The following is a 16,639-nucleotide window of genomic DNA, read 5'->3' on the forward strand; positions in this document are numbered from 1 at the left end:
GGTATTGTCATCACACACAGAGCACCTGCCCAGAATGAGGAAATAGTTGAATGCAGGAAAGAGATGATAAACTTAATTCAGAAGTGTGTGTTAGCTACTACTGATAAAGGATTTTGGTTCTCCAGTCATTTGCTATAGCTTTCTCTGCTCAAAGCAAACAGCTAATAGTTCCTTAGTTTGTCATAATAATTTTAACCTTCTGGCCTCAGACACTTAACACTTCCTAGATGTGTGACCTGGGCAAGTCACTTAACCCCAGTTGCCCTAGCAAAAAAAAAAAAAATAAATAATAATTTTAACCTTCAAAGGGAAGAGGAATCTGTGAGAAAAACTACTATTCTGAACCAGAATTTTCACCAACAAGGAGAAACTGGTTACTGGAATTGAAGTGATAGTTGTCATGGGGAAAATAACCATTCCTTCTTAGTATTTGTGATAGAAAAAGAGAGCAAATTTGGGCATGGTCTGACATGTATGCTAAATTTTTGGAGAGCAGCTATCAAAGGTCCAGAGAAAGAATACATTATATGGCTTAATATTCTTTAAGGGAATTCAGCTCAGAAGAAAATAACTGGAGGCACAAAATTCTGTTGAAGGGAATTATCTTAAGAAATCAATGTGGACTCATTGACCTACTTGGGTGGTTATAAAAAATGTGTACAGAAAATAGAATCAAGGACAGGTAATGTTACCTGAATATGGTACAGAACTTCATATTTAATATCTGAAGTACTAATACTCAAAATGAACTGAGATTGGCAAGAAAAATTAAGAACAAAAAGGATTGGTTTTATCTTTAAGTTTTATTATAGACAAAAAAAGGATAAAAGCAAGGAAAGAATTATTCATTGCTCAGAATGGATGGAATAATGTTGGATAATGAAGAGAAATCTATATTTGGTTTCTGTTTTCTCTGCTAAGAAGGCAATTTTTTAATTGGAAAGATAGGACAAAAATGAATGGGAAATTTGTAAGTGAATCCCTATATCTTTTTGATCAACCAGTCAATAAGTACTTATTATAAGCCAGGTACTAAGTGAGGGGAATACAGAGGCAAAAGGGATGATCAACACAAAATATCAGACTTGGAAAAACTACATCCCAGAGCATCAAAAGAAGTGATAGGTGTGATTGCCGAGCTTCTTTGATAGATCAGAGAGAAGGGAGTTTTCAAAAAAAAAAAAAGAATCAGCAAACTAGAGACAAGGAAGTTTGACTTTAATTCCTGGCAAAATTCTAAAATTAAAAAAATTGTTAGTGGACCCCTAAAAAAAAAGGAAGTAGTGATTCAAGAGCCAACATGATGTCATTATGAAGATAATTCTTTTCCTTTTTTGACAGGGTTGCTAAAGGGGAATTCCATAACTTAGTTGACTTGGATTTTAGCCATACATCTGATTAAGTGCCTTCTGCTGTCATTTTGGAAAAGATGGAGACATATAAGCAGTTCAGTGCTATTAGATGGATTTGGAACTACTTGAATGTCTGGATCATAAGAATTGTGGCTCATTGTCATCTGGGAAATCTTTAGTAGAGTGCTCCATACATCTGTTTAATGATCTTTTGATGTTAAACATGTCTATTAATATGGTTAAGGGCACAGGTAGTATACTTAATAATTCTTCAGATGACACAAAGCTGGAAGGAAGAGCTAATATGTTGAGTGGCAATCAGGATCTAAAACAGTTTCTGTCGGTTGCCACATTGATTTGAATCCAATGAAATAAAATGTATAGGAATCATTATAAAGACACACTTGGATTCAAAACACCAGCTTTTTTATAAGTGCAAGATTGAGGAGATGTGACTGGACAGCAGTTCTAAGGAAGAAGATCTGGGGCTTTTAATGGACTGTGAATACAGTATGGATCTGCCGAATGGCAGACCAAAAGATGGATGCCATCTCAAGCTACATCAGAGAAGCGTGGTATCTTGGGGAGGCCATTGTCCCACGGTATTCTGCCCTGCTTTGTCATTATTGGGAGGGTTGTGTTCAATGCTAAGAAATACAGTGATAAACTATAGACTTACTTAAAAGGAGAATGACCTTCCTTGTTGAAATTGTGCCATATCAGGCTTGGTTGAAGCCTAGAGATTTAACATGGAGAGAAGAGAAGATTTGTCAGAAGAGAAGGTAAAGGAATAAGTTGTTTCAGGAATTTCTTTGCAGGATCATTACATGGAAGATTTGCTCTGTGTGAAAACAGAGAGCAGAGCTAGAAAGAGTGGGTGCAGGTGGCAAAAGGGTAGGTTTAGATCAGATGTGAGGAGGTGCTTCTTAATGATGTTGTTTAAAAGGCTTCCCTGTAAGGTAGTTGGTTTTCTGCCCCAAAGGTCTTCAAGCAAAGGCTGGGCAGATTTTAGGAGTTTTTTAACTGCTGAGATTCTAAGATTACCTTGTCACAACTCTGAGACTTAACACTGAGAACAGGAGTAGTCGAGGAAGGCTTCAAGGGAGAGATGGAAATTGATCTGGACCATGAAAGATATAGAAACTTATCGTTATTGACCATAATGTTAACAATTAATATTAACAATAATAGCTCCCACTTGTGTAGGGTTCACTATTCTCACAACAGAAATGTGAGGTGGTCCAGTCAGAAAAATCCAAGTTCAAATCCTATCTTAGCCACTTACTAAGTCTGGGCGAGTCATTTAACCTCATCTGCCTTGGTTTTCTTAATGGAGATAATAATAGCCTCTACCTCACAGGACTGTAATGAGGATGAAATTAGATAATATTTGTAAAGAGCTTTGCACATCTCAAAATGTTATTTAAAGGCTAGCTCTCATTACTACCACCATTTGCAAAGTCCAAAGTCTGGTAGCTGATACTTGCACTCAGACCTAAAGAAATTCAGTTTGTATTCTTATGCTATTGCATCTTGATTCCAGATGGGAGGAACAGTGTGAATGAATTTGAGTGTAGTCTCTACAAGAATAGGGAACTGGCTGGGGAATTGCCCCACAGACAGTGGCCTCTATTGCATTTGTCTTCACCCCTGGCTGGGGCTGAGGAGAGAAGCCTGATAACACTTTCAAAACTGAGGCAGCTCCTGGGAGTAATTCAAAGGAACTCCTGAGAGCCCATCTTCCTCAGGTGATGCTTTTTTTCTGATTACTCCAAGCATTTTTAACATTTGTATATCTCAAAAGACACTTTTCTAATTCGTTATCTCAGATAAAATCAAGTCATTTGGCATTTTTTAAAGCACTTACTATGAGTGAGGCGCTCTGTCAAGTGCTGAGGATTCAAAGAAAAGTAAAAAAAGAATCCCTGTATATGGAGTCTGAATAGCACTGAAAGGAGGAAGGTCGGGCATGTATATTATTCCTATTTTGCAAAAGAGAAAACTTAGCTGCAGAGACCTCAAGCAATATTTGAGGCAATGAGAGGCTGGTTTAGTGGACTCTTGACATTGAAGATCATTTGAAGATACTGGGAGTGTTTAACAAGAGGGAGACTTGCAGGAGAGGGAATATGGCCATTCTCTCTATTTTAAAAGTTGTCACATGGCTTAAAATGGCTTATACTTCTACCCGGATTTGGAGGAAAGAACTAGCCCCCGTGGGTGGACATTACGGGGAAGCAGGTTTTGATCCAACATATAAGAATCATTACAGTGCTTTCACACATTTTTTTGGATTAATTTAGCCAGAGAAAAATTTCACGAACATAGAATCTGCTTCTAATAAGCCTTCAAGCACTGTTCCTCAAGGAGGGTTTTTCCAGGAGCCATCACAAAGATTTCTGCTTGGTATCAATTCTAAGTGCTGCCTTTAGAAATCCTATTGCTGTCCATTTTCCTCCCCTTAAGTCACATATTGACCCATTTCCATAACATTTTATGTCATATAAATCTCTTTTTTTAGTGACGTAGATAGTGAAGGTAGTTTTATCCCCATTTTACAGATGGGAAAACTCAAACTCAATGAGGGGATGTAACTCGCCCAAGAATTGGAACCTAGGTTTCTTTACTTCCCATTCCAAGACAATACATTGCTTCTCACAATGAACTTTAAATTTTTCTTTAAATTTATACCATTTTAAGCAGCAATAAGAAATCAAATGTGCCAATGTTTTGTTCTTTTTTTGTTGTTTGTTTGTTTGTTTTCCTGTCAGCTGCTTTTCCAAGATTAAAAAGGTAAGTTGTAACTACCTGGCCATTCCCTGACCATGTAGTTATGAGCTTGTTGTTCCGCAGTGTGTTTAGTGTAGAGTAGCTGTGTGTTTGAGAACCTTCCTCTCCTTCCTGCCCCAGGCAGCTTGCCATGTAAGATAGAGGATGCCAAAATTCTCTGGTGAAGTTCTGTTTTTGACTCTGGTCAAGCCCACTTCATCCAGTTCCAGGTACCCTCAGATATAGTTTTGGGTCCCAGCGAGACACAAGGAAGAGTAAGGAGTGGAAACTTTGAAGGCTCCTTGACTTAAACCAGGCTGTCCAAATGAATAACATCCTCATTATGTGTCGTCAGGAAATCATTTCTTAGTTCACTTTCATCCTATGGTCATAATATTTTAGAACTCAAGATATAATAGGACTTTGGCAATCATCTAATTATTATTTCCTTTTATAGAGAAGAAAATTGAGACCCAGAGCTAGGAAGTAATAACCAGAGTTACGTAGGTCATAGAAGAGCTGAGGATTGATCTGATTTTACCTTCAGTGGTCTTTACACTGAGGAGCATTATTCTAGATCAGGAAAATAAAAGTATTTTAAATAATGGGCCATATGATTAGTAATCGTGGGTGTGGGTGTAGGTGTGTGGATGCACGTGTGCTGAAGAATAGGCTGGCTGCCTGGATTTAATTAATTATGCTTCATGTTAATCATATCACTCCAGGATCTCTCCTCCCAACCAATACGTTGTGAGTACATTTTCTGCAGTACTATGGGAGAGGGATCCAGCAGTTTTACCACCTTCTAACTCCCCCTTCAGTTTCCCCAGAAGAGTGTGAAGGGAACATCTCAGCCAAACCTAGGAAGTGCTGGTGAGCCTTGCTTCTGCTCTTGGAGTGTTCTGGGCTTCTTAGTATTTATTACAGATGATCCCAAGAACTTTGGCTGCACCCCATGATTGCTTTTACACAGCTACACTGCTTACTCGTACTTGAACCTCAATTGTCTGGCCTTTCTGCAGCTTCCTCCAGGAGTGAGCTTGCTGAGCTGCTTCTGCTGCTGCAGGTAAATGCATTTTCTGCAAAGCTCTGGTAAAGACAGATTCCAGGTGCCTGAGAAATTCCTTCTTCTGTCAGTTTCTTCTTCTTTCCCTGCTTTTCTGACTGTTCTTTGCTACAACTTTGAAGCTTCTCATGTACTTTCTTCCCATGTAACTTCTTAGATGAAAAGAAAAAAACAAAACTGATTTGGGGGGGTGGGATTCTACTTTCCAAAGAGAACATGTGATCACAGTTAGGTTTGTGGTTACAGCCCTAACTTCTAAATTAATTACTGGTATTCTAAATTTCAGCTCCTTTTTAATGACCACATAGTGAACTTACTTCTAGTGAAAATGAATCATGGCAATTTTGACATTGTTGCTATAAACAAAACAAAACAAAAACAAAACAAAAAACCCCAAACGATGTGTCAGCCAAAGGGAAAAATGGCTCACGGGGTAACCTAAGAAAGACAAATAAAACAATTGGTTGAGTTGTTTTCATTGTGTGTCCAAAGGCAGTAAAAAACATTTTATAGAATCTTCAGTAGTCCCTATTATATGCATTTGCCAAAAGATCATTGAACATGACAGCAATTTATATACCACCTCTGTTGCAGATTATGAAGAAGTACAGACGTTCTATGAAAAACTTAAATATAAAAGTACAAATTAATTAAATTTGGATAACCTTAATTCTTAAGTATCTTAAGTACTGCAGTGCAAAAGGTAGATATAGGAGTAGAGGAAAGTATAGGAGAAAATGGCAAAAAGTATCTTGGAAAACATGGTTTGAGAATAGCAAATAAAAGAGACCAAATTTTTATACAAGTGCTTCTGTGTTTGTGTCTACACACACACATATATATATATATCACATAATGTAGATACATAAAATATGTTTTATACATATGATATGTATTTAAATTAGATGTTGTATAGACATAAATATGTTATATATTTGTATATAATGTGTATATGTTAGGTATTGTATAGCTATAGATAAACACATGTATTTTATATTTATACACACACATATATATATGTATGTGTGTAGGAGTGAGGCAGTGTAGGAAGAATGAGGGTAGGAATTTGGCCTCTTTTATTCATTAGTCAAACCATGTTTTCCTTACTTTTTGCCATCTTCTGTACTCACCTTTGTCTCACAGTACCTAAATATTAAAGTAGATATTAATTAAATTTGGAAGGGAATATACCCTCCACACACACTCATATACATACATACACACACACACACACACACACAAATTTTTTGTTGTTTAGTCACATCCACCTTTTCATGATCTCATTTTGGAGTTTTCTTTGAAAAGATATTGGAGTAGTTTATCATTTCCTTTTCCATCTCATTTTACAAATGAGAAACTAAGGTAAATAGAGTTAAGTGGCTTGTCAGAATATAAGGCATGAAGTAATATTGCAAATAAATAAATAAATAGACTGTATCCTAAGAGGTGATACTGATTTTATAGCCGTTTCCAGATCAGCAGTGTACAGTCTTCCCAAATTAGAAGAAAGAAAATATGGCAAACAGTTGAAGTGATTCTAGTCTGCCACTTAACAACAACAACAACAAAAACAGAAAATGGGGGGAGGGCGGAAGCAGTCATACATTGTCACCATTTTCTTAAGTACTTTAACCTATGTTATTCTGCCACCTCAATGAGAGAAAAAGAGTCTTAAAATTTACTCTGCCAGAGAGTGCTAGGTCTCTTTGCCATCTGGACAGATATGGTAGCCAGGTCAGAGCCAATACAGAATATAAACTAGTTTTTAATAGAGTAGCTAGGTGTGGTACAGTGGATAGAGCATCAGGCCTAGAATCGGGAAGACTTCGTGAATTCAAATTTGGCCCCAGACATTTAACTAGTTGTGTAATCCTGGGCAAGTCACTTAACTCTGTTTTCCTGTTTCCTCATCTTTAAAATGAGCTAGAAAAGGAAATGGCAAACCATTCTAGCATCTCTGCCAGGAAAACCCAAAAGGGGTCCCAAAGAGTTGGACATTACTGAAAAAAACAAAACAAAAACAACAACCCTTTGGGAGAGGCTTATATACAGGAGCACTTCAAAAAGGAGTAACAAAGAAAGGAAGTTTATAGAAAGCTTGGTAAGAAACCTAATTAAGTCAGATTATATTAAAAGCATTTATGGATCATACTGGGAAAAAAAAATAGGTAAAAATGGACTGCCCATAGAGCTGGTCCCTCTCTACATAGAAATCTTAGATGCTACAAACAGACAAATGAATAATGATTTTAAAAATGAAATGGTCTCTCTTTCAAGGAACCTACAGTCTACTGAGGATAAAAATTTTAAATGCATATGCATTTAAGTTAATATAAGATCATTTTGAGGAAGGATTTAGAAATTGGCTGAGGATAGAGTAGGAGAGGGTAACTAGGAAAAGGTGATACCTGAATATAAAGTGGTACCTAATATGAGCTTTGAAGTAATGGATGCTCTTAATAGTGACTCTGAATGATAAATCAAAAGTTGAATTCCCACGAATCTGAATATAGACTGCATTTCCCTTCCCCCACAAAATTAATTTAGAAAAATCTGAGTACAATCTAAAAATCAATGTTATTTTTCAGTGTATGCTAATATAGGTTTTATTCTTTTCAAAAATATCTCATTTTAGAAATATAGCTCTTTTCTTCTTATTTTTTTCTTCTTTTCTTCTTTCCTTCCCTCCCTCCTTTCCTTCCCTCCTTCCTTCCTTCCTTTCCCCCTCCCTTCCTCCTTCCCTTCTTCCCTTCCTTCCTTCCTTCCTTTCTTTCCTTCCCCAATGTAACATGCTCTGTACCCAAAAAAAATTTAAATCGAATTATTTTTGGCATTTTGAGCTATAATAAAAAATTTAGTCATACAGAGCTCATTCTTTGGAGATACCATAATAATGAGGTATACTGATATATGGATCAGTGTCATCTGGAGTAGAAACTTATAATAGAGGGCCCTAAGGACTCTCTTTTTGCTGTTCACTGATTTAATCAACTTGGATGAAGCCAGATATGGATGATATACTTGCCATGCTAACCATATTAATAGATGACATAAATCTATGATGGTTTACAGAGAATCAGAATCCAAAAATATCTAGATAGTCTAGAATGATGGGCTGAACAAATAAAATTAAATTTCTTTTTTATAATAATAGCTTTTTATTTTTCCAAATACACACAGAGATGATTTTCAACATTCATCCCTACAAAACCTTGTGTTCCAAATTTTTTTCTCTTTCTCTCCACTTCCCTCCTCCCTTAGACAGCAAGCAATCCAACATAGGTTAAATATGTGCAAATTTATGAGATGAAATTTAGACAGATCTTTAGATCAAGTCTTATACTTGAGATTTTTTTTTTTTAATGTCATGGGGAGATGTGGCTATATCAATTCTTGTGAAGAAAATCTGAGAATCTTAGTAGACTGCAAACTCAGCGTAAGTTAAAAGTCAAGAAAGCCAATGTAATTGAATTGAATGCAATTGGTTACACTAATAGAAATAGAGACTATATAATCATATTGTAGACTATCACATTTAGAATACTATGTCTAGTTCCCAGCATTATAGGACACTGATCAATTAGAGCACTTTCATAAGAGAGTGGCAAGAATTGGAAGGAAGCTAGAGACTAAGCTGTATCCAGACTGTTTGAGGAAACTGGAGACGGTTAGTCCGAAGAAGAGGAGATTTGGGACTTGATAGACATAATAAGTATCTTTATATACATGAAAATAAAGGTTAATTCTACTTAGATGGAGGAGATAAGGAAGCAATGGAGAAGGGGGAGCGGGAAGAGAGCAGAATAGCAGTTTATAATTGTTTACTTTAAGGAATACTTTGCAGCTGTCCCAAAGTGAAGTGAAATGCGTCAGAAAGTAGCAGGTTCTCTCTCTTGGGATGAGATTTTGGCTAGTGTGCTGAGCATATTGTAGAGAGAATTTCTACTCAGGAGTGGCTCACACTAAATGTTTCTTCCAATTCTGTACTTCATTGGACCTGTAAAGGTCTACGATTCCAAATTACTGTAATAATTAGAACCAAATCTGTCTAATGTGAAGGCTGTTTTTTCTTGAAGGCAGGATAGATGTAGTTTCTACTTCAGTCTTTGGGAAAGAAGGAAGGAAGAAAGAAAGAAAGGAAGGAAGGAGGGGAAGGGAAGGGGAAAAAAGGTAGGAGGCGAAGGCCGGGGAAGAAAAGGAAAAAGAAAAGAAAAGAGGGAGGGAAGGAAGAAAATCTTCTAGATAATTAGAACCATGTAGCCTTTTGCCTTTGAGACTCTCTTCTTTTTGACTTCTATATGTATCATTTACTGATCTGTATTCTGTATCTCCTATTTTTCTATTTCTATATGTCATTCCCTTGCTGGGTTGCAATTCTTTTGTGGTCAGAGGCTATGTGTTGTATTTTATCTCTTTATCCCCAAAATTCAGCATTATCACTTTGTACATAACTAAAGTTTTAATAAATGTTTATTGAATTGAATTGGGTTGGTTGGATGTAAGGACGGATGCTTGAATAAGTAATGGATTTGATGTCATTGGAAATATTCAGAGACTGGATGATACTTGTTGGGGATATCCTAAAGGAGAATTTGTTCATCATCCATTTGAGGGCTAATCTAAATGGTCCATTGGATCCTTTCCTGCTGAAATTGTTTAGTTTAAAAAATAAAATGTGTTATGCTTTTTCCTTGCTCATTCTAGGATCCAGTGGCTATCATGCTGAATATCAGTTTTTATTTCTCAGGATTATAGATAGGGAAAAGTTTAAGAGAAACTGTCCTTGATACAGTGAACCTATGACACATCCTAGAAATTGCTTTTCTAACTAAGTCCCTAATAAGAATTTGCTTTCCTACTATTTTCCTCTCTAAAAATTAAAGTTAAACAGTGGGTCCAGGTAAATTGGACTTTAGGGTTAGAATCTTGATTAATCTCAAATTCAGTAACGATAATCATTTTTATAACACTTTTGGCTTTCTGAAACCCATTCTTCACAACAAGATTGGGAGGGAGAGAAAGAATTATACATTTTTCAGAAGAAAATGCAGAGAATTGACATGATTCACAAAGGTCATCCTGCTCACCTTCAGCTCTATTGAATGAGTTACCCCTGGGTGTCCTAACAATCAGTTGCTGCCTTTCTACTCTAAGACACTCTCTTCCCTTGACTTAGTCCAGCCTCAGGTTCCAATACAAGGTGACCAGGAGAGCAGAGTTACTGGTCAGGAAAGAGTAGAGCCTTTTCTCCTTCAATGTGACTTAGCCAGCTCCAGTTTGATGGTGTCATTAAGAGACAGAAGGCTCCATTTATACAGAGCCCAGTAGTGCCTTCACTCTGGGGGAACCTGAGCCATCAAATACTCTGGGATTCCTCTAAAGTATGCTGTTAATTGTATATAAAGGAAAGAGCACTGGATTTGATGTCAAGGGATCTGGGTTTCAGTCCTTGTTTTGCCATTTTTTAAATGTGTGACTTTAGGGAATTTACTTTCCTTCCATGAGCCTCAGTTTTCTTCTCTGTAAGATGGAGATGATCATAATTATACTAACTATCCTATAGGAATAATTGTGAAATAGTAGTGTGTATAAAATAGTATTTTATTTTTCCAAATACGTGTAAAAATCGTTTTCAACATTCATATTTGCAAAATCTGTGTTCCAAATTTTCTCCCTTTCTCTCCCCTTCTCCCCAAAATAGCAAACAATTCAATATAGGCTTGAATATGTGCAATTCTTTTAACATATTTCTGTATTTGTCATGCTGCACAAGGAAAAATCAGATCAAAAGGATAAAAAAATGAGAAAGAAAAAAAAAAACAAGCAAACCAACAATCAAAAAAAAAAAAAAAGGTGAAAATACTGTACTTTGATCCACATTCAGTCTCCATGATTCTCTCTCTGAATGTGGATGGCAAGAAGTATACATTATAGAATAGTTTGGGTTCTGGAAAGCTAGCTAAAAATTATATAGTCCAATATCATTATGTTATGCATGAGCAATCTGAATTCTGGAGAGGTGGCATGATGTGGCTGACATTAGTAGGAAGATACAGAACTCAGATTTGAAACCTGATCCTTAGGGTCCAAATTCAGGGTTTTAACTTTACATTTCTTTAAAAATGAGAATAATAGTTATTGTATTGGTACTTCTGTGATTGTTCTTCAGTCTTCCCAACACTGATTAGTAATCTTTATTGAGTGCTAATTATGTATCAGGCACTGTGTTAAACACTGGCCAGAGACAGTCTAGTGAGCAGACAATTGCTCAGTCTTAGCCCCTGGGATTTTTTTTTAAATAACTTTTTATTTACAAGATATATGCATGGATAATTTTTCAGCATTGACAATTGCCAAATCTTTTGTTCCAATTTTTCCCCTCCTTTCCCCCACCCCCTTCCCCAAATGACAGGTAGACCAATACATGTTAAATATGTTAAAGTATAAGTTAAATACAATATAATTATACATGTCCATACAGTTATTTTGCTGCACAAGAGGAATCAGACTCTGAAATAGTGTACAATTAGCCTGTGAAGGAAATAAAAAATTCAGCTCTGGGGATTTGAATGAAGGAACTTTAACAGGACAAGAGTCAGTTTGGGGAATTTCTCAAGGAGGGGAAGTCATTGGTTAAAGCTTTTAGTAAAATCTATTCCTCGCTGCTGAGATGAATGGGCAAGTCTCACCTACTGGGCTAGTGAGATCTGGGCAGCCCATCCAGAAACAGGTTCATGTGTTCCATTGTTAGAAACATCCCTTCATTTCATAGGTGGGGAATAAAGGACTGGAAGTGGTACAAAATCTTCATTGTATGAGAAAGAGGTGGAAATGGGAAATGATTCACATAATAGCTCATCTCAAAATTGACCAGAACCAGGTCTCCTTGTTTCCAGTCAAGAGATCTTTCCACTTTCACTTTTAATGTTGCTCACAAAAATTATCTAGATTTTTGTAATCCAACACCCTAATTAATTAACCTAATCTCTTTAACTAATCTAGTAATTTGTCTAATTTTGATAATCATAATAGATTAAATAATATAGAACTTAAAGAAGCTTTGGTGATCTTGTATTCCAATACTCTCTTTTTAAAGAGGAGAAAATGTGGTCAGAGGGTGGTATGATTTCTCCAAAGTCATATTGAGTCAGGTCCTACACATGTTGCCACTAACAAGACTTCTGTTTCCCATCTGAAAAGGGGTCATCCACATAGGTTGGTTCAGGAAAGAAAAATTGAGTTGACTCAAATGTTAGCCCACTTGCCCATGGTTCCCAATGTTGCTGTTTTTCTAACACGGTCTTTCTGTATTTTATCAGCACACGAAGCTGCCCTCAAACTGCTGCCCACTCCTTGTGTTTGTGAACCCAAAAAGTGGAGGGCTGAAAGGTCGAGACTTGCTCTGCAGCTTCAGGAAGCTGCTGAATCCTCATCAGGTCTTTGAGCTCACCAATGGAGGCCCTTTTCCTGGGTAAGTTGCCACTCAGCTGTAAGTAGCATCCTGCAGAAATTTCCTTCACTCCTCTATACTCCCTCTCCCTGCTTCTACCTCCTATGCAACCCACTTATTGTACCTCGGACAAATAAGCTTAAGTGTTTGGGGAACAGACTTGGTCTTGGTGTAGAGGTGTGAGGGTTGTGACCATCAGCAAGCACAGGTAAACAGGATCTCTCTGACTTTGAATTTCCCTCCTGGAACACACACAGCTGGGGCTTTTGTTGCCCACTTCTAGGATTAGGGCAGTAAACCGGATTGAAGGGTTTAGTACAAAAGACCAAACAAATCAATGAAACTCTAAATCGTTAGGTCAGGGAGGGAAGAGATCATCTAAGTCAATTCCCTTGTTTTATGGCTTAGAAAATTGTGGTTCAGAGAAGGAACAATGACAAGGTGATAGAGATGTTTAGTAAGATTTGAATTCATGTCTTCTGACTCCTAGTCCAGGGCTTGTTCATATGACATTTAAACTTCTTGCCAGCTAATTATTCTTTTTTGGTAGAAATGTATTGAAACTCTGTCGGAATCCATAGGTAGAAGACTTTCCCTTAGACCAATATTTATGAAGTACTTGCTTTGCAAACCTTAAAGGGATGGATGGAGATATATATATATATATATATATATATATATATCATGTTAGTTATCATAGTCTAGTTAAAAGGATACTGGACTTAGAAGCAGGAGAGACCTGGACGGAATCATTCCTATACAATTTACTAGCTATGTGGCCATGGGCCACTATTTAACTACCGAGCTTCAGTTGTATCAGTAGTTAAATGGGCATAATGACACCTGGCATATAGTGTTGTGGTCAGGACCAAACAATATATGTAAGGGTGCCAAACCTTAGGGCACTATGTGAATATCAGCTATTATTATTTTTCAAGCCTTATTCTTTGGGTTCTCAATTTAATTGAGTTCAAATCAATTAAATATTTAAGTGCCTATTACATTCAAAAGCCTTGTGGGTTAGACTCCAGGGATAAAAACAAATTTTTAATGATAGTTCCTGCCCTCAAAGCATATAATAAGCACTTATAAATGCTTTTCCATCAATTAATTAATTAAGGCAGCTAGGTGATGCAGGATGGGCCTGGAGTCAGATAGAGTTAAGTTCAAATCTGCCTTTAGATACTTATTTGCTATGATCCAGGGCAGGTCACTTAACTTCTGTTAAACCTCTTTCCATATTAAACCTTATTTTTTAAAATCAAACTAAAGAAACTAATATTGATTTTTAAAAATACCAATAACTAAACTTTACTGAACAAAACCAAGCCTGGCAGAGACACAAAATACTAAACTCTGTGCCTGGAGATGTATGAATAGGTGTGCCCACTTTCTCGAATGTTGGGGATATTTCCCCAGCCTGGTGGTGGGTGACCTCTCAAAGGCAATGCCAGGGGAGCACAAAATCTGGCCAAGCTTACAAAGCTAAAAAATCACTTTGCATATGAGCCCCAGGAGAGACCATGTGTCTTTTATCTCAACATTGGCTCAGCTAAGAATAGAGAGGCTTAACACCGGATCTCTGGCCATTAGGAGAAGGTTTTCTGTTTGTTTATTTTTATCAGAAGGAACAATAAGGACATCAACATCAATGAAGCAAATGTTCACTGTATGAATTTTTAAAATGGAAAATGTTTTCATATCTTTTATCACCTTTTGTTTATCACAGTCTTTTGATGTTATCATTTCCAAATAAAGCTTGCTTTCTTCTTTACTTCCCCTCCATAGAGATCTGTCCCTTGAAAAAAACCATCATCACATCAACCCAGTTTGACAAGTATCTGTCACGTTCCACACCCATAGTCTCCCTTCTAGAAGAAGGAAGAGGGGTGCATTTTCTTTTCTCTGCTTGGTAGCCAAATGGAATCATTATAACCACACAATGTTTCTCGAATCATTATTGTGTGTTTCCATTTACGTTGTATATAGCATTCTCCTGGTCCTCCTTATGTAGTATCTGTTTATCTAAGCCTTCTCCTGATTCTTGGTATTCTTCCTTGTTTCTTACAGCATAGTGATATTCCAGTATATTCATGCATCATATTTTATTTTGCCATTTCCTCATTTCTCAAGTTGGTATTTTATTTCCAGGATGATTTGGTTTTTTTGGACCACATTTCTGATTTTTCCTGTGTAGGGATTTCCTAGTGAGGATAGTCCCTCCACTAATGCAGATATGGGTTGCATTCTGAATTTTATATTCTTAGAGGCCCAGTTGTTTGTTACTATCAAGGTGCTGCCCTTAAACATTTTGGTATCTATGTGGCCTCTCTTTTCAACCTCTGACCTCTTTATTAAAGAACCATTTTCTTATATCAATCCATATTGTTTCTCAGAATCAGCTTTGACCCACCAGTGGTGTCTTAATGTTCCTGTCTCTGCTCAACCCCTCCAGCATGAACCATTCCCATCTTTTGTCATCTTTGCCAGTTTTCTGGGTAAAATATCAAACATTACAGTTGTTTGGATATGCATTTCTTGTATTAGTAACTTATCTTTCATAAGGTTGTTCATAATTTTATACACACTACCAAAAAACCTGGGAGAGAACAGTTTTTTGATAAAGAAAAGAGAATAGAGTTGGTTGAATTCTATTTATAATTTCTTTGATCATTATTTCCATAACTTTTGAAAGTGGCAAGTATCTTCCTTCCCAATTATTGGATGTGGAATGAATTCAACCCTGATGCTTCCTTCTCGATGTTCAGTGGGCCATCCCATCTTTCCCCTTCCCAAGAGTCTATTTGGTTTTAAGATACCATGAATCAGGTACCAATTAGGCCTCAGGAATAGAAGTCTTTGGGTTGATAGTCGCTAATCCCAGGATCTTTATGTATGTTGGACCTTTGCCTAAAGAAGAAGGGGGATGAAGGACAGGAGCCATCATGATAGCTCATATTCTACCTGAGGGATGTCTCATATTCTACCTAAGGGATTAGGTGCCATTAGATGATCCAGCAAAGAATTGGGATGGAGGGCAGAGGGAGATACAGGTAAGGATAAGCGCAGTAACATACACGTTAAAACATTAGCCTTCTTCCATTCAGAGGTAAATGAAAAGGGCTGTTCTTTGTGGGATGTGATACATGACTCACTGATACTGGATTAATCTGGATCCAAGTCTTGTGAAAGAGACAGAGACTTGGAAGCTTCAGGATGGCAGGAAGGGCTCCCTCAGAGCCCCACTGGTCAACAATTTCCCCTTAGTCATCTGGAGTTAGTAGGTACTGAGAAGATTCAAGAATGAGTGATTCTTTCCCTCTCATAGGTCTTAGGTTGCAGTCCTTGAGTGATGAGGGCATGGGAATGGGTATAGGAAGAGAGAATGATTTATGCACAAAAGGATCTTTAATCTGTGTCTCCAGAAATGAGAATTGCTTTGTGCTAAGCTAGGCCCTTATGGAGAGCTGCACAAGCTTCTTAGGATCTTACCCTCGTACTTAGAGCTGAGAGGGACTTTCCAGATCAACCAGTCTAATCTCCTGGCTGAGACCAGAGAGGGGTTATTTGCCCTGGTTCACACAGCTAGTCAGTTGCTGAGCCAGTGGGTTCAAGCCCAAGACGGGGCAGAACTCCGCAACCCATGCAGATGGGGCTCAGATCTGTTTTGCCTCAGCAGGCAGCCAGCTCTGTATATGGACATCCCCAACTGCAGACTCTCACTAACCCAGGGACTAGGAGAGTCATGATGTCAAGTATTGTCTCAGAGGCCCTAATGGATGACAGAGGGAACAGGCCAGAAAAAAAGTTGTAAACACACTTAAGGGGTTTTTTGGGTCAGTAATTCCTCTGACATGTTCTTCCTGCCAACTTAAGAGAATAGAAGGCTCTTGTTTATCATTCAGCAACTGAACTTTTAAGGACAGCATAAAGTATTCGGATTTCTGCCCAGAGAGGCCACAGTCACATGGTCTTGTCTCCTGGGCACCGAAGAACTGAACA

The 16,639-nt window shown here is 37.4% G+C and overlaps 1 protein-coding gene across 2 annotated transcripts in view; it reads left to right on the forward strand.

Moving 5' to 3' along the window:
• The window catches only part of DGKQ (diacylglycerol kinase theta), a 101,857-nt gene that overhangs the window by 73,814 nt on the left and 11,404 nt on the right, over positions 1-16,639 (forward strand). For both annotated transcript variants that reach the window (XM_031942662.1, XM_031942663.1), the window contains exon 16: positions 12,507-12,658. In XM_031942662.1, coding sequence (XP_031798522.1) covers positions 12,507-12,658 — 152 coding nt within the window. The remainder of the gene's footprint in view (positions 1-12,506; positions 12,659-16,639) is intronic.

Source organism: Sarcophilus harrisii, chromosome 6 (assembly GCF_902635505.1).
Source record: "Sarcophilus harrisii chromosome 6, mSarHar1.11, whole genome shotgun sequence".
Lineage (NCBI taxonomy): Eukaryota > Metazoa > Chordata > Mammalia > Dasyuromorphia > Dasyuridae > Sarcophilus > Sarcophilus harrisii.